Genomic DNA, 27908 nt, shown 5'->3' with positions numbered 1-27908 from the left:
TGAGGTTTGCAGCAGACCTATCCACAGAAATTTGGCAGGCCAGAAAGGAGTAGCAGGATATATTCAATGTGCTGAATCAGAAAAATATGCAGCCAAGAATTCTTTATCCAGCAAGGATGTCATTCAAAACAGAAGGAGAGATAAAAAGTTTCCCAAACAAAAATTAAAGCAGTTCGTAACCACTAAACCAGCCCTGCAAGAAATTTTAAGGGGGACTCTCTGAGGGGAGAAAAGACCAAAAAAACAAAACAGAAACAAAACAAAACAAAACAAAAAAGCAGCAATGACTAGAAAGGACCAGAGAACACTATCAGAAACTCCAATCTACGGGCAACATAATGGCAATAAATTCGTATCTTTCAGTACTCACTCTAAACGCTCCCATCAAAAGACATAGGGCAATAGAATAAGATCCATCTATATGCTGTTTACAAGAGACCCACTGTAGACCTAAAGACACCTTCAGATCGAAAGTAAGGGGATGGAGAACCATCTATCATGCTAATGGTCAAAAAACGAAAGCCAGAGTAGCCATACTTATATCCGACAATCTAGACATTAAAATAAAGACTGTATAACCACTCTGCGTCGCACCCCGAGCCGCCACCATGGCCGCCTATAAGCTGGTGCTGATCAGGCACGGCGAGAGCGCTTGGAACCTGGAGAACCGCTTCAGCGGCTGGTACGACGCCGACTTGAGCCCTGCCGGGCACGAGGAGGCGAAGCGCGGCGGGCAGGCGCTGCGAGATGCTGGCTATGAGTTTGACATCTGCTTCACCTCTGTGCAGAAGAGAGCAATTCGGACTCTCTGGACAGTGCTGGATGCCATTGACCAAATGTGGCTGCCTGTAGTGAGGACTTGGCGCCTCAATGAGCGGCACTATGGGGGTCTGACTGGCCTTAATAAAGCAGAAACTGCTGCCAAGCATGGTGAGGCCCAAGTAAAGATCTGGAGGCGCTCCTATGATGTCCCGCCACCTCCGATGGAACCCGACCATCCCTTCTACAGCAACATCAGTAAGGATCGCAGATATGCAGACCTCACTGAAGATCAGCTACCCTCCTGTGAGAGTCTGAAGGACACAATTGCCAGAGCTCTGCCCTTTTGGAATGAAGAAATAGTTCCCCAGATCAAGGAGGGGAAACGGGTCCTGATTGCAGCCCATGGCAACAGCCTTCGGGGCATTGTCAAGCATCTGGAGGGTCTTTCTGAAGAGGCTATCATGGAGCTGAACCTGCCAACAGGTATTCCCATGGTCTATGAATTGGACAAGAACTTGAAGCCCATCAAGCCCATGCAGTTCCTGGGGGATGAAGAGACCGTGCGTAAAGCCATGGAAGCTGTGGCTGCCCAGGGCAAGGCCAAAAAGTGAAGGCGAGCAGGCAGACTACTTTTCCAAGGACACCCTCCCTACCCATCCCGTTCCTCCACATTTCTTCCCTGCACATGTCACACTGACCACATCTGTAGGCATCTTAAGTTTTAGCTGCAGATGGGGACCAGTGGCTCCTAATTTTGTTTAGCCATTTGTCTCTTGCACCCACTCTCTTCATATAGTCTAGTCAGAATGGCACTTCTGGAGCATGAGTCTTCAGTCCCAAACTGAGGGAAGACTTTTGCCCAAAAGTAGAGAGTTAGTAACTCTGGTGTTTTTGCTACTGTTTATTGAGTTGGGGATAGGAAGGAACCATGCTAAGATGTGACCAATGAGAAGTAAGAGAGCCTATTTGTGTTCCCAGGAGCCAGTCCTGTACTATTCTGTAGTCAGGTGACTGTCTGGGGGGGCTCCAGTCATTCCAATGAAAGAATCATTTCCCCTCTGACCCCAGAAGAGTTGGCTCCAGAAGACTGGGATCAATTTAAATGTTTTGTGTTGCATCTACTTTTCCAAAAAGAAAAAAAAGTATATATACATATATATATATATATATATATATATATATATATATATATACATACATATATAAATAATACAAACCAAAAACCCTTCTGGGGTTTCTAGTTGCGGTTGAAACATTCCCACATGCAGTCATCCCAAAATAAGCCATTCCTCACACCAACGTGGGAGAAGCCCCTTGACTTCTGAGGCCTAGGAGTTTATCCTGCTGTGTGTTTTAGAATCCCTCCCCTGCCTTAATGTTTTATGGCAGTGAAATGCCTCTTGATCACGTCCAAGCGTGTCTTTTACTGTATATGTTTCTGATCATGTTCCAGTTGCTTGGTCCTGCCACCTGGGCCCAGTACTCATTTTGAGCGTAACTATACTAAATCTTTTTTCCAGATCAGTATAATAAAGGAGTGATGTGCAATAAAAAAAAATAAATAAATAAATAAATAAAATAAAATAAAATAAAATAAAATAAAATAAAATAAAATAAAGACTGTATCAAGAGATGCAGAGAGTTGCGGCAAGATGGCGGCTTAGGAGGATGCTGGGCTCACCGCACGTCCTGCTGATCACTTAGATTCCATCTACACCTGCCTAAATAACCCAGAAAACCGCCAGAGGATTAGCAAAACAGAGTCGCCGGAGCCAAACGCAGACGAGAGGCCTACGGAAGAGGGTAGGAAGGGCGGCGAGGCGGTGCGCGCTCCACGGACTGGCGGGAGGGAGCCGGGGCGGAGGGGCGGCTCGCCGGCCAAGCAGAGCCCCCGAGTCGGGCTTGCAAAAGCGGAGGGGCCGGGCGGACTGTGTTCCGACAGCAAGCGCGACTTAGCGTCTGGGAGGTCAGAAATTAACAGCTCTGCTCGGAAAGCGGGAAGGCTGGAGGACAAAGGGAGGGAGAGCTGCTGAGCCCCCTGACAACAGAGCTCAGTTTGGTGGGGAACAAAGGCGCTCGCCAGCGCCATTTCCCCCGCCCATCCCCCAGCCGAAATCCCAAAGGGAACCGGTTCCTGCCAGGGAACTTGCTCGCTCCGCGCAAACACCCAACTCTGCGCTTCTGCGGAGCCAAACCTCCGGCAGCGGATCTGACTCCCTCCCGCTGCCACAGGGCCCCTCCTGAAGTGGATCACCTAAGGAGAAGCGATCTAAGCCTGCCCCTCCTGCCCCCGAGCACCTTGCCTACCCACCCCAGCTAATACGCCAGATCCCCAGCATCACAAGCCTGGCAGGGTGCAAGTAGCCCAGACGAGCCACACCACCCCACAGTGAATCCCGCCCCTAGGAGAGGGGAAGAGAAGGCACACACCAGTCTGACTGTGGCCCCAGCGGTGGGCTGGGGGCAGACATCAGGTCTGACTGCGGCCCCGCCCACCAACTCCAGGTATACACCACAGCACAGGGGAAGTGCCCTGCAGGTCCTCACCACGCCAGGGACTATCCAAAATGACCAAGCGGAAGAACTCCCCTCAGAAGAATCTCCAGGAAATAACAACAGCTAATGAGCTGATCAAAAAGGATTTAAATAATATAACAGAAAGTGAATTTAGAATAATAGTCATAAAATTAATCGCTGGGCTTGAAAACAGTATACAGGACAGCAGAGAATCTCTTGCTACAGAGATCAAGGGACTAAGGAACAGTCACGAGGAGCTGAAAAACGCTTTAAACGAAATGCATAACAAAATGGAAACCACCACAGCTCGGCTTGAAGAGGCAGAGGAGAGAATAGGTGAACTAGAAGATAAAGTTATGGAAAAAGAGGAAGCTGAGAAAAAGAGAGATAAAAAAATCCAGGAGTATGAGGGGAAAATTAGAGAATTAAGTGATACACTAAAAAGAAATAATATACGCATAATTGGTATCCCAGAGGAGGAAGAGAGAGGGAAAGGTGCTGAAGGGGTACTTGAAGAAATCATAGCTGAGAACTTCCCTGAACTGGGGAAGGAAAAAGGCATTGAAATCCAAGAGGCACAGAGAACTCCCTTCAGACGTAACTTGAATCGATCTTCTGCACGACATATCATAGTGAAACTGGCAAAATACAAGGATAAAGAGAAAATTCTGAAAGCAGCAAGGGGTAAACGTGCCCTCACATATAAAGGGAGACCTATAAGACTCGTGACTGATCTCTCTTTTGAAACTTGGCAGGCCAGAAAGAATTGGCAAGAGATTTTCAGGGTGCTAGACAGAAAAAATATGCAGCCAAGAATCCTTTATCCAGCAAGTCTGTCATTTAGAATAGAAGGAGAGATAAAGGTCTTCCCAAACAAACAAAAACTGAAGGAATTTGTCACCACTAAACCAGCCCTACAAGAGATCCTAAGGGGGACCCTGTGAGACAAAGTCCCAGAGACATCACTACAAGCATAAAACATACAGACATCACAATGACTCTAAACCCGTATCTTTCTATAATAACACTGAATGTAAATGGATTAAATGCGCCAACCAAAAGACATAGGGTATCAGAATGGATAAAAAAACAAGACCCATCTATTTGCTGTCTACAAGAGACTCATTTTAGACCTGAGGACACCTTTAGATTGAGAGTGAGGGGATGGAGAACTATTTATCATGCGACTGGAAGCCAAAAGAAAGCTGGAGTAGCCATACTTATATCAGACAAACTAGACTTTAAATTAAAGGCTGTAACAAGAGATGAAGAAGGACATTATATAATAGTTACAGGGTCTATCCATCAGGAAGAGCTAACAATTATCAATGTCTATGCACCGAATACCGGAGCCCCCAAATATATAAAACAATTACTCATAAACATAAGCAACCTTATTGATAAGAATGTGGTAATTGCAGGGGACTTTAATACACCACTTACAGAAATGGATAGATCATCTAGACACACGGTCAATAAAGAAACAAGGGCCCTGAATGAGACATTGGATGAGATGGACTTGACAGATATATTTAGAACTCTGCATCCCAAAGCAACAGAATATACTTTCTTCTCGAGTGCACATGGAACATTCTCCAAGATAGATCATATACTGGGTCACAAAACAGCCCTTCATAAGTTTACAAGAATTGAAATTATACCATGCTTACTTTCAGACCACAATGCCATGAAGCTTGAAATCAACCACAGGAAAAAGTCTGGAAAACCTCCAAAAGCATGGAGGTTAAAGAACACCCTACTAACGAATGAGTGGGTCAACCAGGCAATTAGAGAAGAAATTAAAAAATATATGGAAACAAACGAAAATGAAAATACAACAATCCAAACGCTTTGGGACGCAGCAAAGGCAGTCCTGAGAGGAAAATACATTGCAATCCAGGCCTATCTCAAGAAACAAGAAAAATCCCAAATACAAAATCTAACAGCACACCTAAAGGAACTAGAAGCAGAACAGCAAAGGCAGCCTAAGCCCAGCAGAAGAAGAGAAATAATAAAGATCAGAGCAGAAATAAACAATATAGAAACTAAAAAAACTGTAGAGCAGATCAACGAAACCAAGAGTTGGTTTTTTGAAAAAATAAACAAAATTGACAAACCTCTAGCCAGGCTTCTCAAAAAGAAAAGGGAGATGACCCAAATAGATAAAATCATGAATGAAAATGGAATTATTACAACCAATCCCTCAGAGATACAAACAATTATCAGGGAATACTATGAAAACTTATATGCCAACAAATTGGACAACCTGGAAGAAATGGACGAATTCCTGAACACCCACACTCTTCCAAAACTCAATCAGGAGGAAATAGAAAGCTTGAACAGACCCATAACCAGCGAAGAAATTGAATCGGTTATCAAAAATCTCCCAACAAATAAGAGTCCAGGACCAGATGGCTTCCCAGGGGAGTTCTACCAGACGTTTAAAGCAGAGATAATACCTATCCTTCTCAAGCTATTCCAAGAAATAGAAAGGGAAGGAAAACTTCCAGACTCATTCTATGAAGCCAGTATTACTTTGATTCCTAAACCAGACAGAGACCCAGTAAAAAAAGAGAACTACAGGCCAATATCCCTGATGAATATGGATGCAAAAATTCTCAATAAGATACTAGCAAATCGAATTCAACGGCATATAAAAAGAATTATTCACCATGATCAAGTGGGATTCATTCCTGGGATGCAGGGCTGGTTCAACATTCGCAAATCAATCAACGTGATACATCACATTAACAAAAAAAAGAGAAGAACCATATGATCCTGTCAATCGATGCAGAAAAGGCCTTCGACAAAATCCAGCACCCTTTCTTAATAAAAACCCTTGAGAAAGTCGGGATAGAAGGAACATACTTAAAGATCATAAAAGCCATTTATGAAAAGCCCACAGCTAACATCATCCTCAACGGGGAAAAACTGAAAGCTTTTTCCCTGAGATCAGGAACACGACAAGGATGCCCACTCTCACCGCTGCTGTTTAACATAGTGCTGGAAGTTCTAGCATCAGCAATCAGACAACAAAAGGAAATCAAAGGCATCAAAATTGGCAAAGATGAAGTCAAGCTTTCGCTTTTTGCAGATGACATGATATTATACATGGAAAATCCGATAGACTCCACCAAAAGTCTGCTAGAACTGATACAGGAATTCAGCAAAGTTGCAGGATACAAAATCAATGTACAGAAATCAGTTGCATTCTTATACACTAACAATGAAGCAACAGAAAGACAAATAAAGAAACTGATCCCATTCACAATTGCACCAAGAAGCATAAAATACCTAGGAATAAATCTAACCAAAGATGTAAAGGATCTGTATGCTGAAAACTATAGAAAGCTTCTGAAGGAAATTGAAGAAGATTTAAAGAAATGGAAAGACATTCCCTGCTCATGGATTGGAAAAATAAATATTGTCAAAATGTCAATACTACCCAAAGCTATCTACACATTCAATGCAATCCCAATCAAAATTGCACCAGCATTCTTCTCGAAACTAGAACAAGCAATCCTAAAATTCATATGGAACCACAAAAGGCCCCGAATAGCCAAAGGAATTTTGAAGAAGAAGACCAAAGCAGGAGGCATCACAATCCCAGACTTTAGCCTCTACTACAAAGCTGTCATCATCAAGACAGCATGGTATTGGCACCAAAACAGACACATAGACCAATGGAATAGAATAGAAACCCCAGAACTAGACCCACAAACGTATGGCCAACTCATCTTTGACAAAGCAGGAAAGAACATCCAATGGAAAAAAGACAGCCTCTTTAACAAATGGTGCTGGGAGAACTGGACAGCAACATGCAGAAGGTTGAAACTAGACCACTTTCTCACACCATTCACAAAAATAAACTCAAAATGGATAAAGGACCTAAATGTGAGACAGGAAACCATCAAAACCTTAGAGGAGAAAGCAGGAAAAGACCTCTCTGACCTCAGCCGTAGCAATCTCTTACTCGACACATCCCCAAAGGCAAGGGAATTAAAAGCAAAAGTGAATTACTGGGACCTTATGAAGATAAAAAGCTTCTGCACAGCAAAGGAAACAACCAACAAAACTAAAAGGCAACCAACGGAATGGGAAAAGATATTCGCAAATGACATATCGGACAAAGGGCTAGTATCCAAAATCTATAAAGAGCTCACCAAACTCCACACCCGAAAAACAAATAACCCAGTGAAGAAATGGGCAGAAAACATGAATAGACACTTCTCTAAAGAAGACATCCGGATGGCCAACAGGCACATGAAAAGATGTTCAGCGTCGCTCCTTATCAGGGAAATACAAATCAAAACCACACTCAGGTATCACCTCACGCCAGTCAGAGTGGCCAAAATGAACAAATCAGGAGACTATAGATGCTGGAGAGGATGTGGAGAAACGGGAACCCTCTTGCACTGTTGGTGGGAATGCAAATTGGTGCAGCCGCTCTGGAAAGCAGTGTGGAGGTTCCTCAGAAAATTAAAAATAGACCTACCCTATGACCCAGCAATAGCACTGCTAGGAATTTATCCAAGGGATACAGGAGCACTGATGCATAGGGCCACTTGTACCCCAATGTTCATAGCAGCACTCTCAACAATAGCCAAATTATGGAAAGAGCCTAAATGTCCATCAACTGATGAATGGATAAAGAAATTGTGGTTTATATACACAATGGAATATTACGTGGCAATGAGAAAAAATGAAATATGGCCTTTTGTAGCAACGTGGATGGAACTGGAGAGTGTGATGCTAAGTGAAATAAGCCATACAGAGAAAGACAGATACCATATGGTTTCACTCTTATGTGGATCCTGAGAAACTGGACAGGAACCCATGGGGGAGGGGAAGGAAAAAAAAAAAAAAAGAGGTTAGAATGGGAGAGAGCCAAAGCATAAGAGACTGTTAAAAACTGAGAACAAACTGAGGGTTGATGGGGGGTGGGAGGGAGGAGAGGGTGGGTGATGGGTATTGAGGAGGGCACCTTTTGGGATGAGCACTGGGTGTTGTATGGAAACCAATTTGTCAATAAATTTCAGAAAAAAAAAAAAAAAAGTTAGCTCATAGCAATGGGTGTTGTATGGAAACCAATTTGACAATAAATTTCATATATTTAAAAAAAAAAAAAAAAAAAGAGATGCAGAAGGGCATTATATCACAATTAAGGGGTCTATCCACCAAGAAGATCTAACAATTGTAAACATTTAAGCTCCAAATGTGGTGGCACCCAAATATATAAATCAATTAATCACAAACATAAAGAAACTCATTGATAATAATACCATAATACTAGGTGACTTCAACACCCCATTCACAGCTATGGACACATAACCTAAACAGAAAATCAACAAGGAAACAATGGCTTTGAATGAAATACTAGACCAGATGGACTTAAAAGATATATTCAGAACATTCATCCTAAAGCAGCAGAATATACGTTCTTCTCCAGTGCACATGGAACATTCTCCAGAATAGATCACATACTGGGACACATATCAGCCCTAAGTTAAGTACAAAAAGATGGAGATCATACCATGCATATTTTCAGACCACAATGCTATTAAACTCTAAATCAACCACAAGAAAAAATTTGGAAAGGTAACAAACATGTGGAGACTCAAGAACATCCTACTAAAGAATGAATGGGCTAACCAAGAAGTTAAAGAGGAAATTAAAAAGTACATGGAAGCAAATGAAAATTATAATACCACAGCCAAAAACCTCTGGAATGCAGCAAAGGTGGTCATAAGAAGGAAGTATACAGCAATCCAGGCCTTCCTAAAGAAGGAAGGTCTCAGATACACAACCTAACCTTACACCTTAGGGAGCTGGAAAAGAACAGCAAATAAAACCCAAAACCAGCAGAAGACAGGAAATAATAAAGATTAAAGCAGAAATCAATGCTATCAAACCCCCCCCACACACACACACACAAAACAAACAGTAGAACAGATCAATGAAACCAGAAGCTGGTTCTGTGAAAGAATTAAAATTCATAAACCCCTAGCCAGTTTGATCAAAAAGAAAAAAGATATGGCCCAAAAAAATAAAATCAAGAATGAAAGAGGAGATATCAAAATCAACACAGAAGAAATACAAACATTAACAAGAGAATATTATGAGCACTTATATGCCAATAAAATGGGCAATCTGGAAGAAATAGACAATTCCTAGAAATATATAAACTATCAAAGTTGAAATAGGAAGAAATAGAAAATTTGAACAGACCCATAACCAGTAAAGAAATCGAATTAGTAATCAAAAATCTCCCAAAAAACAAGAGTCCAGGCCCAGATGGCTTTCCATGGGAATTCTACCCAACATTTAAAGAAGAGTTAACACCTATTCTCTTGAAGCTGTTCCAAAAAACAGAAATGGAAGGAAAACTTCCAAACTCTTTCTATGAAGCCAGCATTACCTTGATTCCAAAGCCAGACAAAGACCCCACTAAAAAGGAGAACTACAGACCATTTTCCCACATGAACATGGATGCAAAAATCCTCAACAAGATACTAGCCAACCGAATACAACAATACATTAAAAGAATTATTCACCACGACCAAGTGGGATTTATACCTAGGATACAGGACTGGTTCAATATCCACAAAGCCATCAATGTGGTACATTACATCAATAAAAGAAAAGAACCACATGATCACCCCAATAGATGCAGAGAAAGCATTTGACAAAATCCAGTATCCTTTGTTGATGAAAAACCCTCAAGAAAGTAGGAGGGGGCATGGGCTAAATGGGTAACAGGCATTAAGGAATCTGCTCCTGAAATTATTGTTGCACTATATGCTAACTAACTTGGGTGTAAATTAAAAAATAAATAAATTTTTTAAAAAGAGAAAAAAAAAAAAAAAAGGAAAATCACAAAAGGATCAGCCAGTTTCAAAGTAACTTTGTCCAAGACAAAGTTCAGGAATATTTATAGGAATATGATGGGGTGCCCAGGTGGCTCAGTCATTAAGCGTCTGACTTCAGCTCAGGTCATGATCTCTCAGTTCAAGAGTTTGAGCCCCACACTGGGCTCTCTGCTTCAGCACAGAGCCTGCTTCAGATCCTCTGTCTCCCTCTCTCTCTACCCCTACCCTGCTCATGAGCTCTCTTTCCCTCTCTCAATAATAAACATTTTGAAATTTTTTTTAAAAAATGATTATTTATAGGAAAATGAAAATATTTAGTACCCAATAAGCTACAATTGAAACAATTTAATTTAATTTAAATTGAAACAATAAAATTGAATTTTATTTTTTAAAATTGAATTTTATTTTATTTGCTAAACTGACTGGGTGGCTCAGTCAGTTTAGCATCTGACTCTTGCTTTCAGCTCAGGTTATGATCTCACAACTTGTAAGTTGGGAGTTCCATGTCAGGCTCTGTGCTGGTAGTGGGGAGCCTGCTTGGGATTCTCTGTCTCTTTCTCTTTGCCCCTCCCCCACTCTGTCTCTCTCAAAAAACACAAATAAAAAAAAAAAAACTTAAAAAAATTATCAGGTATACAAAGAAGGAAAACACAACATAATGTTGGAATAATCACACATAGGAATAATACAGATGATACAAACAGTAGAAATGTATGAATAGATTTACTTGTAGCCCATTTAAAAGACTGAGAACAAGAGCAAAAAAAAAAGGATAATAAGACACTTATCACAACCATATTCATATGTCCTAAAATGTAAAGCAAAAAATGAGAATGTTCAGAGACATAAAAACTACTAAAAAAAAATTGAGCTTCCAGAGAAGAAAACTACAGCATACCACAGAAATATTGTGGGTTGGGTTCTAGACCACCAGAATAAAGCAAGTTATCTTTGTAATAAAGGGAATTATTTGAAGGCAAGGGCTGTAAGCTATATTTTGTAAACCGGACATAGTCTATTAAGTGCTCAAGAGCATTATGTCTTTAAAAATAATGTACATATCTTAATTAAAAAACACCTTATTGCTAAAACATGCTAACTATTATCTCAACTTTCAGCAAGTCATATTCTTTTTGCAGATGAAGGGTCTGGCCTCCATGTTGATGGGTGTTGACTCATAAGGGTGGTGGTTGCTAAAGGTTGAAGCAGCTATGGCAATTTCTTAAAATAAGACAACAATGAAGTTTGCCACATCAATGGATGCTTCCTTTCATGGACATCAATTTCTCTGTAGCATGAATGCTGTTTGATAGCATTTTACCCACAGTAGAACTTCTTTCCAAATTGGAGTCAATCCTCTCAAACTCTGCTGCTGCTTTACCAAGTTTATGGAATATTCTAGGGTCTTTGTTGTCACTTCAACAATTCACAGCATCTTCACCAAGAGTAGCTTCCACCTCAAGGAACTACTTTCTTTGCTCATCCTTCAGAAGCACCCCTCATTCATCATAAGCAAACCCTCACCCTTTAAAGTTCTGTTATGAGATTGCAACAACTGGGTCACATCTTCAGGGTCCACTTTTAGTTCTCTTGCTATTTCCATCACATCTGCAGTTACTTCCTCCACTGAAGTCTGGAACCCCTCGAAGTCATCTTTTAGAGTTGAAATCAACTTCTTCCAAACTCCCAGTAATGTTGACATTTTGACCTCTTTCCATGAATCACAAATGTTCTTAAAGACATCTAGAATAGTCAATCTTTTCCAGAAGATTTTCCATTGACTTTGTGCCCAGATCCATCAGAGGCATCACTGTCCGTGGAAGCAATAACCCTATGAAATGTATTTCTTCAATAATAAGACTTGAAAGTCAAAATTACTCCTTGATCCATAAGCTTCCAAATGGATTTTGTGTTAGCAGGCATGAAAACAACATTCATCTGACTGTACATCTCCATCAGAGCTCTTGGGCAACAAGGTGCATTATTTATAAGCCCTATTTTGAAAGGAATCTTTTCTTCCGGTGAGTAAATCTCAAGGGTGGGTTGAAGAGATTCAGTAAGCCATGTTGTAAACAGATGTGCTGTCATCCAGACTTTGTTGCTCCACTTAGAGAGCACATGCAGAGTAAATTTAGCATAATTCTTAAGGGCCCTAGTATTTTCAGAAGGGTAAATGACCACTGGCTTCAACTTAAAGTCACCAGCTACAGTAGTCCCTAAAAAGAGAGTCAGCCTGTCTTTTGCACTGAAAGTCCTGGATGACATCTTCTTCCAATAGAAGGCTGTTTCATCTACATTGAAAATTTGTTTAGTGTAGCCACCTTCAGTAATGACCTTAGCTAGATCTTCTGGATACAGCTTCTACTTCATCACTTGCTATTTCACCATGCACTTTGATGTTACAGAGATGGCTTCTTAAACCTCATGAACCAACTTTTGCTGGCTTCAAACTTTTCTTCTACAGTTTCCTCACCTCTCAGCCTTCACAGAATTGAAGAGAGTTAGGGCCTTGCTCTGGACTAGGATTTGACTTAAGGGAATGTTGTGGCTGGTTTGATCGCCTATCCGTACAACTCAAACTTCCTCTATATCACCAATAAGGCTGAATGTATCATTCCTATGTTCATTGGGTTAACACTTTAAATTTCCTTCAAGAACTTTTGCTTTGCATTCACAACTTGGCTACCAGTTTGGTTCAAGAGGCCAGCATTTCAGCATACCTCAGCTTTTGACATGCCTTCCTCACTAAACTTAATCATTTCCAGTTTCTGATTTAATGTATGAGACATGCAACTCTTTTTTTCAGTAGAGCACTTAGAGAAAATTGCAGGGCTATCAATTAACCTAATTTCAAGGCCGTTGTGTCTCAGGGAATAAGGAGACCCAAAGAGAGAGAGACAAACGGGAGCAGCTGATGGCTGGAGGAGTCAGAGTACATAATATTTATCAATTAAGTTTGTTATCTTATATGTGCACAGTTTGTGGTGCCCCAAAACAATTGCAATAGTAACATCAAAAATCACTCATCACAGATGACCATAACAAATATAACATAATAACAAAATTTGAATTACCTAAATGTGACACAAAGTGAGCAAATGCTGTTGGAAAAAAATGGCGCTGACAGACTCGTTTGATGCAGGGATCCCACAAACTTGCAAAGTGTATAATAAAACAAAGCACAATAAACAAGGTACGCCTGTTCAATATAAAAATGAAATATACACTAGGTTGTACTAATAGCAGGCACTGAAGAAGAAAAGATTAGTGCACTTGAAAACAACACACTACACAAGTGTCTAAATGAAAAGGACAGAAAAAATATTTGAAGAGGTAATGGCCAAAAATTTCCACATTTGCTAAAGACTATTATTCACAGATTCAAGCTTAACAAACAAAGGAGGGGAAAACTGCCTAAAGGAACATCATAATCAAATTGCTAAAACTCAATGATAAAGAAAAAATGTTCAAAACAGCCAAAGACTTCTACTTTCAACCAAGATGGAGTAACAGGAACAATAACTTTCAAGATACAGAACATCAAGTAATAAAGGACAGTGAAAGAAATCATAGGTAAGGCCTACTGACCTGCCCCAGCAAAGACAACAAGAAGGAAGAATCTGGACAGAGGCTGGGAGAAATCCAGAGCTGAGCAGACAAAGCAGAGAATATGGGGAGATCATGACAAGATTTCACAGGACAGAGCACCAGAGAGGAAAGAGCCACCCAAAGGGAGAACTCTGTAGATGTATAGGTAGTCACCCTGGAAAAATTCCCCTAAGTACTCATGTGCTTAAGTGTGTGAGACAACTATCCAAGGCCAAGAAAAGAACCACCCAAAGGACAGAAGAAAAAGTGCCAGTTCCCACAGAGCCAACAATATTGCCTGTTTACAATATTCAGACTGAAAAACCTCATGATTCACAGGACAAATGGGAGACAATTCACCATGAGTCTCTGTGAGAGGAGAGGCACTGACAGTTTTCGTTCCAGAATAAATCCTCAAGGTTATGTGTACAGCACGGAAGATAGATACTGCATCTCCCTCCAAGGTAGAGGGCAGATTTATTTCCTGTCCAAGTTAATAAAAAGGCTCTTTAGGCTAAACGGTTAGACAGATGTGCTTGCAACCCATTTAAAAGACTAGGGTTTCCATTCTATTGAGGATAGAAAGCAAATGGAATTCTCATGCATTGCTGGTGTGAAATGCAAAACAGTACAGTCACTGTGGAAAACAATTTGGCATTTTTTTAATAGAGCTTAATAAACATTTACCATCAATCCAACAATACTACCCCAACATGGAAACTTAAAAATTTACTAACAACTCTTTAAAAAATAATAATAAAATAATATAAATAAATAAAATAAAAATTTACTCTTAGGCAAATCTCTAGAAAACCATAATATTTAAATGAGACTTTGTATCACAGTGCTTAAAATACAACATATCATAATATGAGATGTTTCAGTGCCCAGAGAAAAATTTGTAACGCTGAATACTCCCATAAACAAAAAAGAAGTAAAAATGTAAATTAAGAAAACTCAAAAAGTCAGGAAAAAAATTAACAGAAGGATTAAATAAATATAGATTAAAGCGTAAGTTAGAAAATACAAATGATAAAGTTAAGAAACAACTAATAAATTAGGTAAGCCATTTGCTAATCTATCAAGAAAGAGACTAAACATACAATATGAATAATGAAGGTGAAATAACTATAGACACAGACTATGCATAAATTTTAAAAATTTAATGAAACAAATAATGTTCTAAGATAACATACTTTACAAGACTGACTACAAAAGAAAATGAAATTTTTTTAATCTAAAACTTATTTCCAAAGAAGAAAAAGGTTAAATTGTCAAAGGAAGTATGTCCAGAAAAGATAACATGCTGAAATACTTGCAAAGAAGAGCTCTACCAAACTTAAAAAAAAATTTTTTTAATATTTATTTATATTTGAGAGAGAGAATCAGCACAGGCAGGGAAGGGGCAGACAGAGAGGGAGACACAGAATCCAAAGCAGGTTCCAGGCTCTGAGCTGTCAGCACAGAGCCTGACGTGGGGCTTGAACCCACAAACCGTGAGATCATGAGCTGAGCCAAAGTCAGATGCTTAAACGACTGAGCCACCCAGGTGTCCCTCTACCAAACTTTAAAAAAAAGATTACACCAAAGACTTGGGGAGGGGGAAAAAAAAGAAAAATTTCCAACTTCCAATATTGATGTATACAAATATGTGTATATAATTATGCATAAACAAGAAATATATATCAGATTAATCTCACTTATCATCTCAAATAAAATGTTAACAAATAAAATCTAGCAGAACATTTGGAAAATAATACATCATGGTCATTTGCAATACATACTTCAAATACAAGGATGGTTGCACATGAGGAAAAAAGTCAAAGGAAAATATTAGGGGGAAAATCAGCTATTCAATCTCCACAGATGCCTAAAAAAACATTTCATAAAATTCAATAAGCATGTTTGATAATAACAATAAATAAGAAGAGATGAAAATTTCTTTAACATGCTATTTGCAGCTCAGCCCAAAAGCCAGTATTATGCTTAGTGAGGAAATCATGCCTACGGATTCAGGAACAAGACAATGATGAATACTCTATTAAATATGATTTAACATTGTATTTTGTTTTCCACCCTGTAGAATTACAGAACACAAATTAACTAGAGATACAATAATTGGAAAGTTGTAAGTAAAAGTATTACTATTTTCAGGAGTTTTAAGTATTACTTAGAAAACACAAGAGATTAAAAGAAAAAAAAAACTACAGCAACTTAAGAAATTGACAAGACTTTTATAAAGAAAATCTTATAAAAAGACAACAGAAACTGAAACAAATGGAAAGACATATTCATGTTTGGGGGCAGAATCATCAATATCTTAAAGACCTCAGTAAGCCTACTTTAAAATTTTAAGTTTAACTTGATGCAATAAGAATTCCAATTGCTTCTTTTTTCTAACCAAGTTAAAATTGATCCTAAAATTGATACAGAGGGATGCCTGGGTGGCTCAGTCGGTTGAGCCTCCAACTTTGGGTCAGGTCATGATCTCGCAGTCTTGTGAGTTCAGCCCCACATCCAGCTCTGTGCTGTCAGCTCAAAGCTTGGAGCCCGCTTTGGATTCTGTGTCTCCCTCTTTCTCTGCCCCTCCCCTGTTCACACTCTCTCCCTCTCTCTCAAAAATAAACATTAAAAAAAAAAAGAAGGAAATGCTCTAAAATTCATATGGAAAAATAAACAAAATAGAAAAACCGTGTAGAACAAAAGCAATAAGGATGGGGGGGAGGTGAGCACATCAAATAGTAAAACATATTATAAAACCTGAAAAGAGACTCGAAAATAAATGAATTAAATAAAATCATAAAGTGCAGAAATAAACTCAAATACATATGTGAATTTAGTATATCTAGCATCTCAAAACAGCAGAGAAAAATGGGCAGTCATCCGGAAAAAACAAAGTCAGACCCTTAACTCTTGTTTTACACCATAATGAAATCTAAATGAATCAAAGATACAAATGTGAAATGAAATCATAAATATTCTAGAAGAAAACATGGGGAAATTCTTTTAAAGTCTTGAAGAAGAAATACCTTTTCAACTATGACTCAAAAATCCGGAACTCATAAAAGAAAAAATAATAATAAATTCAACTAAATAAAAATACAATACTTATGAGGTAAAAAAAAATCGTAACTAAAATTAAAATGACAAACTGGTAAAAATATATTTGCAATTTATATCATAGACAAAGAACTAATTTCCCTAACATATAGAGAGAGCCTATAAATTAAGGACACAATTTTTTTAACATACAAAAGAAACAGTTCACATAAAAAAATACAAATGGTTTTTAAACGAATGTGAAAATACTTAACTACACTCCTAATAAGAGAATGCAAATTAAAATCACACTGAAATATTATTTTTTACCTATCAGATTGGAAAAGATCAAAAACAATACATCACATACTGTAATGGTAAGGATGTGGGAAAATACGCAGAATTACACATTTCTGGTTTGCTAATAAGAGGATAAAACCTCTACAGTAGCAATTTGACAGTATCTACCAAAAAGTTCAAACCTCTGACCCAGAAACTTAATTTCTTGAACTGTATCCTGCAAGATATACATGTGGAAAATGGCATGTGTATAATATACCTAAATGTTAGCAGCTAAAGACTAAAGTATGAAAAAAAATGAGACATAAAGCAGTTTGTAAAGTATGTTCAACTGAGGGGAAAAAAGCAAGGTGAAAAACTGGGTCAAGTATGCTACCATCTAAATAAAAAGAAGGGGAATATATGTATTTATCATCTTTCACATATGAACACCACCACTCTACGAATGCACCGGGAGGAGGAAGCGGGTGACTGAAGGATGGGGATTAAAGAAAGACTTTTTACTGCATACTCTTTGTACATTCTGAAGTTTACCAAATGAATGCATTATCATCCAAAAATAAATAAATATTAAATAAATAAAATAAAATGCAAGTCTGGTCATGTCATCTGCTTTCAACAGCTTCCCACCACCCTTAATATTAAGTCTAAATGTCTTAAGCTGGGCTTGTAAAACCTTACATGATCTGCAACTTATCTCCCCAGTTTCACCTCTAACCATTCTCTGTACATTCCAAAGCCCAGCCACACTGAACCTTTTACAGTTCCTTAAAAAAACTTTATTCCATCTTGCTTCTGAACTTTAGCAAATTCTGTTCTTCTCAAAGACTAGAATATTCTTCATCACCCTCTTCATATGACTAATGCCTACTGCAAAGACTCAAACAAAATCACTGCTTCCATAAAGCTTTTCTTGATACCCCGTCCTCAAGTCTCAGTTGGACACCCACCCTCTGTGCCCTCCTAGCATCCTAGAATTCTATGATAGTGCTTTTTAACATATATAACAGTTTAGTTTAATTGTGTCCCTCAAGAACATAAGTTCTGGGATGGAAACATTATATCTATACTTCTACTAAAGTCCCAGGGCTAACAATGTCTGGTATACAGTTGACATTTAATGAATATTTATAAGTAAACTGAATTAATTTAATTAGTGAATAAATGTATAAATAAGTAAATGAATTAGACAGGAAGGAAGGGAGGGGCACAGATAGATTCAGTAAAGAAAATAATAAGACAAGCTCTACTACAGGCTTTTCCTTAATATATGTTCCTTAAAGTCATCTACATATCTTGTCTATTAACAGTCCTCGTACCAACCTTGAAAATTCTATTATAGCCAACAGATTTTAATTTCTATAAAATCGTTAATTGATAACAAAATGGCCATATATTATCTTTATTCAAATTTACTACTGAAACTAAGAGTTGTAAATTAGATTTTGTAAATATTCTGTTCTATGACTTAAGAGTTTGATTGCACTCTGTAGCACATACATGTTTCACAATTTATAGTTATCATTAACAGTCACAAGTATTTAGCAATCCGAATGCACATGAATTTAAGAAATTCTATTCTCTAATTTCATTTAACATCTTAAAATTATTAATCTTTCTTATATCAGACCCTGGATTTTGCATACTTCTGCAGTTTAATCTTGCAAGTAGCATTTCCAGGCAATAGAAAGAGTTCTAAAATTAACAAACTAGAGAAGACTTTTGGTATTGAAAGATTTAGCATTTGTATATTCAACTATCTTCGATACATGTAAAATCCAATGTATTAGTGGAAACCACAATGAGATACCATTCCATTCTTACTAGGATGGCTTTTATGAAAGAAAGAAAGAAAGAAAGAAAGAAAGAAAGAAAGAAAGAAAGAAAGAAAGAAAGAAAGAAAGAAAGAAAGAAAGAATTACAAGTATTAGTGAGAGTGTAAAGAAACTAGAATACTTGTGCCCTGCTGGTGATAATGTAAAAAGGGTGCAGCTGCTGTGAAAAAGTATGACAGTTCCTCAAAAAGTGAAACATAAAGTTACTATATGATCCAGCAATTCACATTTGGGTACATACCAAAAAGAATTGAAAGGAGAGACTGAAATAGATACTTACACACCAAATATTCATAGCAGCATTATTCGCAATAGCCAAAAGGTAGAAAGAACCTAAATGTCCATCAACAAATGATTGCATAAAAGAAAATGAAGTATAGACATACAATGAAATACTACTCAAACTTAAAAAGGAATGAAATTCTGACAAAGAAATGGATCTTGAGGACATTATGTTAAGTGAAATAAATCAGATACAAAAGGATAAATATATGATTCCACTTATATACCTATAATAGGCAAATTCAAAATATAGAAGGTAGAAGAGAGGTTACCAGGGGCTATGGGAAAAGGAAAATGAGGAGTTACTTAACCAGTGTAGACTCTATTTGGGATGATGAAAAAGTTCTGGAGATGGATGATGGTGATTAGGGCACAGTATTGTGAGTGTACTTAATGCCATTGAATTATACACCTAAAATATAGTTAAAATGGCAAATTTTGTTATGTATATTCTCCCACAAAAAAGATTAAAAAACTTTTAATGTCCTATCATCATATTAATACATGTCCAAGACTGTACTTATTATCACCCCTCCTAAGCCAAATTCCAAACCCAATTTTTCCATTTCAGTCAAAGGGTTCCTTAGGGAGTTAAAGCTTAAAATACTTGCATACCCTCTGTTTCCCCTCATTTCTTTAACTACTAGATCCCTTTATTGCTATGTTCTAAAAATGTATCTTTTACATTGTTCATGCTTTCTTCTGCATCTTTTTTTTTTTTTTTCAACGTTTATTTATTTTTGGGACAGAGAGAGACAGAGCATGAACGGGGGAGGGGCAGAGAGAGAGGGAGACACAGAATCGGAAACAGGCTCCAGGCTCTGAGCCATCAGCCCAGAGCCTGACGCGGGGCTCGAACTCACGGACCGCGAGATCGTGACCTGGCTGAAGTCGGACGCTTAACCGACTGCGCCACCCAGGCGCCCCTCTTCTGCATCTTAATAAGTTGTTTTAGCTATGGACAACAGACTTTAAAACTTATCAAATTTCTAAACTTAACCAATATAGCATAAGTTCACTTATGTTAAACAGTAAACTAATAGAAGTATATAAAGTTTTAATAAAAACTGGTTTGAACTGTTTATTACTGCTAAAGTAACAATAAATCACTCCACTATTAAATTCTAACCTTGATCAAAATAATTAATCTTTAAGAATATCCATATTTATTTTGTACATTTATACAACTTCACATTAATCTTCCAATGTCATCAATGAATATTTTATACCTTACCTTTGTATGGTATTCCATAGCGTCCAATTCACCTTGATTGAAAACAACACATCTTTTACGCTTCTAAAGAGTAAATTACAGGGAAAAAATTATGTTGCCATCTATCACAATATTGGTAATTTGAAATATATTAGTATTTCTTTTTCATCACTTTTCCATAGCATGTATCTCAGTCTTTAAGAGGTGATAATTGACAACTAAGGTCAAAATCAGTGAAAAGGGCATGGACTAAATAAAAAATTCTATTTTTATTTATTATTATTATTATTATTATAAGATTCATGAGTGATACAAGGTCACCTTAGCTTTATCTGCCATTAATAAGAACTAGTACCAATGATAAAATGTAGCACAGACATCCAGGTAACACAAGAAAGCTGATGCTGTATAAAGTTACAAGTGTTATCTATCAGTTAATATATATGGTATAGTTACTCCCAACTTCTTCGTTTCTGAGGAGAGGATCTATCCATGTTCCATCTTTAAAAAAAAATCCAATGTATTTTCAATAGCTCTTTATGATTGATTTGAGGGCTAGGTACAAATCAAACATACTAACACAGTTCTATCTGTAACAACTCCATAGAAAAGAACATGTAAGACAGTACAAAATAGAGCAGGAACTTTCTACTTCTTACTGCTGAAACAGCAGTGCTTGCCATAGTCGCAAATTCCTAGTAGGCTAATAATAAATGTTTGCTGGCTGAATAAATAAAAGGTCTTAAGATTAAGCTAATTGTACAATTTGCTTTGGCATATCAGAAATAAGGTAAGTTTTGTCAAGATAATTCATTAAATAAGTTTATCTATATTTTTCCATACTGAAGTGAGAAACTTATCCAACATAACAGTATGCACATTAAAAGATGTCCATACTTGGTAAACTGCAAATGCTGGTTATTATTTGTCTGAATTAGTAACAGTAATGATAAATCTATATAGTATTTTACTGAAATCTCAGACATTATCTATATATTTTCCATTCTATGCCTGACACACAGCAAATGGTCAATAAATATTTGTTGAAAGAAAAAAATTAGGGGCGCCTGGGTGGCGCAGTCGGTTAAGTGTCCGACTTCAGCGAGGTCACGATCTCGCGGTCCGTGAGTTCGAGCCCCGCGTCGGGCTCTGGGCCGATGGCTCAGAGCCTGGAGCCTGTTTCCGATTCTGTGTCTCCCTCTCTCTCTGCCCCTCCCCCGTTCATGCTCTGTCTCTCTCTGTCCCAAAAATAAATAAACGTTGAAAAAAAAATTTAAAAAAAAAAAAAAAGAAAGAAAAAAATTATAAGAATATTAAAAGTTCTACTTCGGGAAACTAGAACAATGTAATAAATTATCTCTATTACTTTCTTTATTCTAATTCTTAACATGCTTTCTCATTTAATATCTTTCTTTATGGACCTCAATTATAAGATCCATGAGGGCAGGACTTGTGTTGGTCTTGTTTCATCCCTGTATGTACAACAGCACACAGAAAGATCCAAAACAAAACAAAACAAAATGAACAAATAAAAAAGATCTCAAACATTTGTGGATGAGTAATAAATGTTATTCCTATCTTAATATAATCTGATATGGACTTTATATAATCACCTCTGAACTCTTCAGAAACATAAGAAGTATTAAAATATAATTTGATCCTGTATGGTACTCTTGAAACTTCACCAAAAGACTGCACCAGTGTATAAATGGACAGGTCTCTAAAAACCTCCCAAAGTCCATATACAGCTTTAGAATTTTGCAGAGAAAGCAGCATGTTGTTGAAAAAAACAAATGTAAAAAATGCAATTAATACAAATGACTAAGCAGAAAGAGTTTTGTTTGTTTAGTTCGGTTGGTTTAATTTACACAGCATTCACTTTTGAGCAAATATTGCTTGCTTTTGAAATATGCAAATTTGGTCTTCTAAGAATGCCAGAACGTTAGTAAAGAGTTCAAAATTACATTGGATATGCTAAAGCCTTCCTACACGTTATTGATTATTTAGACATAGTAAATTACAAGATATTTGAGATACTGGAATAACAAACTTCTTTTGTGTGTTCTGTAGAAAAATAAAAATTTATTAAAACTTTCTACCTTTCCAATAATAGAATTGAAGTTTTCTTCTTTAACACCACTCATTGGATCCTCCTTTTCATTCCTTTGTTGGCATTCTTTGTGAACAGCTGGAGTTATGTAAGGTTTGGTGACATTAAATAGCTCGGATCGAAAAACATATTTCTGTATGAAGACTTCACTATTTCCTCTGTCATCATAATCTGGCTTAGAGGCAGAGTCAAAAGCAATAAACGTAGTAGAGGTTCCAAAAGAGGTCAAACAAGGCTCGTGATGCTGGTGAAGTTGATAGTTTATGTTGTTAATGAAAGAAAGATGATCTAGTAACCATCCTGGTGACAGCTGATGCACCACAGACATTTTCTTCTTTAAAAAAAAAAAAAAAAAACCTCTGGAAATTAAGGTCTAGATATAAAACCCAACTTTCCAGATAAGTTCTTAAATGTCCTGCATTTCCATAAAAATACACTTCATATACACAGGTAGATTTCACATATAAGAATATAAACTTGACATTTAAACAAAAGAAAATTTGACATTCATGATACATTAAGAAAAAAATGTAATGTTTTAATATAAACTTTTAATTTCAGGGTTAATTCAAAATTTTCAGCCAATTTAGCAAAAGAGAATTAAAACTTGATCTTATTTCTGGAATCTCAATTGAATCCTCCCATCTTCCTGGGCCCTCCACACAACTTTCTGTTTGGTCCTTGAATCTGGCCACTAGGTACACATCCTCCAGGTCAGGGAGTCATTCAAGATAGTGTCCTGTCAAAGCAAAGAATACTACATTACCTATGTGAATCCACCCTTTTTAATGAGATAAACCTAGAGAGGTCACAGAATTTCAAGAGGAGTTATTAGCTGATCAGCCCTTTTTTTTTTCAAAGCACATTTTCTGTAAGTCAGCCCATTCTCCAGTAATAATACTACCCTGTTTAACCACTGCTACCAACAGAGTGCAAAAAAGGTAAAATGAAAGACAGATATCATAAGTATCAAACCCTAGCAAAATTCAAAATTGCAAGGTTATGGTTAAGGTAATTGGTTCTGAGCAGTCCTCCTCCAGCAACTAGGTTTTTCAAAACTTCCTTATCTTTTTATAAAAGATGGTAAAGTTCTCAACATTGCTTACTAAATCCAGTGTAATGGAGAACTTAAGTGAGGGACAGAATAAAGTATGTATAAGAGGTTAATAGCACAGTTAGTAATACTAGTACTTAGATCCAACCTTCCAACTCCAGGTAGCAGTACGGCCATGGGCAAGTTATTTGATCTCACTGAGCCCCAAATTCATCATTTTCTAAGACATCTCAGATGGCAGTTTAGAGAATTAAATGACATAATCTACATGAAGTGCTGTGCAGTACCTGACGCATTCCAATTGTTCAAATACTACTAGTAACGGTAATGCTGGTGCTGGCCCTGCCTTCAGAGTCACCACTAATGTAGTATCTAGGGAGAGCCAAAAATGTAGTCGAGAAGACTGAAACTCAGAAAAGGCGACGTGCCCCAAATTTCAATTCTAGTTAACCGCACAATTGCTCCAACAATCAGGTATCCGGACTTTGGCTCAAAGGTTTCCTTCCACCCCCACCACTCTCCAGGTACTGGGCAGTACTCGTCTCTGACTTCAAACTCAGCGAAGCGGAAAGTCTTATTTTAGCAAAGTAAACTATTGTGCTTAAACTCTATTTCACCTACCTCTCTGCTTCACACCGAACCCCACCCCCCAGCCCCGTGGGTTCCTCCTAGCTTCACTCGCGGGCCACCGCTAGAAGACCATGAAACCCTAGCGAGCAAATTGCCAACCCGAACCCTAGCGGTGACCACTAGGGTTCGATCCTCGAAGCCAACTACACCCTACCTCAGCATTAACTATCTCCTACCTCACTGCTTCCTCTGTCAGAAAATTGCACGGCGCCTCCCAGACTTGCATTATGAAAACAGCACCCTTCTAAAGAGTGGTCATGAAAGACGCCACTTGCACAGCAAAGCAATTTCTCCTTTTCTACGAGCCGACGGGCGCGGCCATGTTGCTGTACGGAAAACGTGTTTCCAGGGCGATTTGGAGCGCTCTGCCCGCTACTTAGCGACGCAGAGCGCCCGCGTCTTCAGCGCTAACTTTAGAAATTGGACCAGACGTTGGAGCGGACGTTTGCACTGACCAGAGACACCAGTATGCTGAGTGAGACGATGGGACGCGCTCAATACGCAGAGTTCCAGAGACGGGGAGCGGCGCGTAAGATTTGCGTAGCCACGCGACGTACGTGATGACGTAAGCGCCGGCGGAGATTTTAAAATTCGAACCGCGCTGGCGGGTGGAAGGAAGAATTGGTGTTTTGGCGGCTGCTGTCCTGTCCCTCAGATAGTTGCACAGGTTACAGAAATTCGGTCCTGGGTCGTGTCACGAAACTGGAAGAAAGGTAACTCTGGGTTAATTTCGTGCAGGCAGAAGTGTTCTAAAGGGAGAAAGTGATGGCGCCAACAACTTAGATTTAGAGGTCCTGAGGGACGTTTTAGTGTCTACTGTTGTGAGAGGCCTCCGGGGCGGAGTCTGTGCGAGGCGCGTTTCCCGGAGTCTATCAATAAATTTCTACTGACAGTGATTTACCGAGGGAGAAGAGGAGGGACTAGGAGCACAGTGGTGGGAAGAAGACAGGCTGGAGGAAAGGGGAAGAATTGATACGTGCCGGGAGTGGAAGGAGAAGATGAACTGTTTCAGATGTTGCGTTTGAGATACTCCTAGTGGGCGTGTAAGGAAGTCTTAATCTTAAATTACATTTTAAGTAGAGATTTGAAATGCACAAATAGGTGAGTGGGAAAGTTGAATGGGTAGTAGAAATGTATAAAGGAGAAGAAATTGGTGGCCTATCGAAGATGGAAAGTGTAATCAGTTTGAAAAAAATGTTTTTAATGTCTGTTTATTTTTGAGAGAGAGAGGGAGCGAGCGAGCGAGTAGGGGAGGAGCAGAGAGAGAGAGAGGGAGACACAAAATCTGAAGCAGGTTCCAGGCTCCAAGCTATCAGCACAGAGCCCAATGCGGGGCTCGAACTCACAAATTGTGAGATCATGACTTAGCTGAGCCCAAGTCGGTCGCTTAACGGGCTGACTGAGCCACCCCGGTGCCCCGAAAAATGTAATCAGTTCAAAAGACAAATGAGAGCCCAGAAAAGAGAAGGGATAACAGCAAATGTCCACTTCCCAGGAAGCCAGGCCAGGACCTGAGAAATCTTAAGTGTATAGTGTCGAATGCCACACAGAGGTGAGAAAGGATCGAAAGGTTTGTCAGTCATGAGTATCCTAGGAGGCAACAGTTTCAGTAGATATGCAGGAAATGAAGTGTTAATTTTCTCAGAAATGAGAATCAGTAGACCATTTTGTGGACAGATAATTAACCTTTGTTAGAAGAGGGATTGAAGTAAGTGGGGCAGTGATTGAGTATAAATGGGAAACAGTGGGTTAAGGACAGAACAAGAGAGATGGAGGTTAGGAAAAGAGAATAGCTGTGTTCTCTAAGACCAAAGAAAAGGAAACATGTTGAGGTAGTTCTTGTCAGGCCGTCTCTGACTTGTTCCCGGTGAAGTCAGTACAGCCAACAGCAGTAATGTGGTCTAGGTGAGGATTCAAGGCTTTAACTACCATAGATACCCTTGCAAAGGCAGGAATTATACCTTATTTATCAGTGTATCGTTTCAGTTGCCTTGCACACTCCCAGTGTACACGGTAGGCAGTAAGTAAATATTCGTGTGTGTTGAATAGTTTAATTTTTTTTTTAATTTTTTTTCAACGTTTTTTATTTATTTTTGGGACAGAGAGAGACAGAGCATGAACAGGGGAGGGGCAGAGAGAGAGAGAGACACAGAATCGGAAACAGGCTCCAGGCTCCGAGCCATCAGCCCAGAGCCTGACGCGGGGCTCGAACTCACGGACCGCGAGATCGTGACCTGGCTGAAGTCGGTCGCTTAACCGACTGCGCCACCCAGGCGCCCCTGTTGAATAGTTTTAAATGAAGTTAGATAGATTTCCCTGCAAATGAGGGCTTCACCTACATGAACATGAGGGCCCAGGAAAACATTATCTTGAAGAAACAACGGAACTTGGCTGCTTTCTGTTTGAGGATGAAGATAACAGTTGGTGCTTAATGCACCATCTATATCTGAAAAGATTTTTTAATACTGAATTCGTGAATGCAGGTAATAAGCATGAAGCGCAGTTCAGTTTCCACCGGTGGTGCTGGCCGCCTCTCTATGCAGGATTTAAGGTCTCAGGATTTCAATAAACAAAGCCTCCATACCCCTCAAACGTAAGTACCTCACACCTTACTATCTTGGACAAAGAAATCTGTAAAGACGGTTAATACAAAAATGTACTATGAGTGATGTTCTGATGAATCTTGTTTGTTCACGGTGGTACCCAATTTGGGGTCAGTGAAGGGTAAAAACTGGCATGTTATTATGTGTGTTTTATCTAATTTGTTCCTTAAATTTCCAAAGCTACACCCTTTGCCAGGCAACCTCTAAAAAAGACTGGATTCCCTGCCAGCACTCTTTTCCTTATTTTCCTCCTTTTTTTCTAGACCTGCTTATGTGAGTGGGCTCATTGCTACAACTTTGAATTTACTAAAGTATATCCAACCAGCAAAATTCTTAATCAGAGATATTCAATGATAAGCTGGTTTAGAATAACCTACAGAACCACTTCTTCAAACTGTTTTCTCATTATTCACTGGAAAAAGGGGTGTATAGTTTACTATCATAAACTAGTTTTTCTCTGTGAGTTTCTTCTAATTAAGAGAAGACTATTTGTGAGCCACTGTAGAGCTATATCAATCCTTCCCTAATACCAAGGTACAAGGTACTTGCTAACTGTACTTAGGCTACTTATGTTTATGTAGTATAAGCCCCTGCTACTTTTAGAAATTTGAAATATTTGTATCTTTTCCTTCTGAATCAGATAAATTTGTTGTACTATTACACATTACATACACTGAAAGATTAAATTTATGTCTCAAATTGTATTGGAAGCCAGAAGGCTGCTATTGTCAATGTTTTGATTCTGTTGTTTAAATAATATGTGTTTTTAAGTGTAGCTGCAATCCGACAGAGTAGGCCTTAAAAGAAAAATGTTAAATGTAGCTATCATCCTCTGACTGGAGATACTTACTTTTAAGTCTTTTTCCTGTTACCCATAAATGTACATACTTTAAGATAATTGAAATCAGAATGTAGATATGTTTTTTTTTTTCTGCTTCTTAACACTTTAGTATTCCTGCTTATACATGTTGTTAGGTTAGCCTATCCCATTTATAACAAGCTATGATTGCTACTAAAAATTTTCATGATTCTGAGTTATTTTTATAGGTAATGGGGAAAAGGTTTTAGTTCCAATGTATTTCTAAAAATTTCTTAAACTAATATTT

General features: G+C 38.4%; 3 protein-coding genes across 4 annotated transcripts in view; 2 read left to right on the top strand and 1 right to left on the bottom strand.

The window, feature by feature from the left end:
* The window catches only part of METTL4 (methyltransferase 4, N6-adenosine), a 57613-nt gene extending 32858 nt beyond the window's left edge, over nt 1–24755 (bottom strand). Inside the window, exons 1-3 of one of the 2 annotated variants that reach the window (XM_043558408.1) lie at nt 24655–24755; nt 22505–23254; nt 20427–20489 (exon numbers count right to left, since the gene is read on the bottom strand). In XM_043558408.1, coding sequence (XP_043414343.1) covers nt 20427–20489; nt 22505–22843 — 402 coding nt within the window. In that variant the 5' untranslated portion in view covers nt 22844–23254; nt 24655–24755. Of the gene's footprint in view, nt 1–20426; nt 20490–22504; nt 23255–24375 lie in introns of both variants that reach the window. The other variant, XM_043558409.1, reaches the window with a different exon arrangement.
* Nucleotides 585–2310, top strand: LOC122470605 (phosphoglycerate mutase 1). The gene has a single exon (XM_043558410.1). The coding sequence runs from the start codon at nt 609–611 to the stop codon at nt 1371–1373; it is 765 nt and encodes a 254-aa protein (XP_043414345.1). The 5' UTR covers nt 585–608; the 3' UTR covers nt 1374–2310.
* Nucleotides 24756–24759: 4 nt separating the features above from the next.
* NDC80 (NDC80 kinetochore complex component) overlaps nt 24760–27908 on the top strand; it is a 61694-nt gene continuing 58545 nt past the window's right edge. Inside the window, exons 1-2 of the mRNA XM_043558407.1 lie at nt 24760–24912; nt 26683–26792. Of these exons, the coding sequence (XP_043414342.1) occupies nt 26692–26792 (101 nt within the window). The 5' untranslated portion in view covers nt 24760–24912; nt 26683–26691. The remainder of the gene's footprint in view (nt 24913–26682; nt 26793–27908) is intronic.

The sequence above is a fragment of the Prionailurus bengalensis genome, chromosome D3 (genome assembly GCF_016509475.1).
Source record: "Prionailurus bengalensis isolate Pbe53 chromosome D3, Fcat_Pben_1.1_paternal_pri, whole genome shotgun sequence".
NCBI classification, from domain to species: Eukaryota; Metazoa; Chordata; class Mammalia; order Carnivora; family Felidae; genus Prionailurus; species Prionailurus bengalensis.
This window is presented reverse-complemented; position numbering and strand designations above follow the sequence as displayed.

Coding starts and splice junctions, on each gene's coding strand:
- LOC122470605 (XM_043558410.1), top strand. CDS start 609: ATGGCCGCCTATAAGCTGGTGCTGATCAGGCACGGCGAGAGCGCTTGG.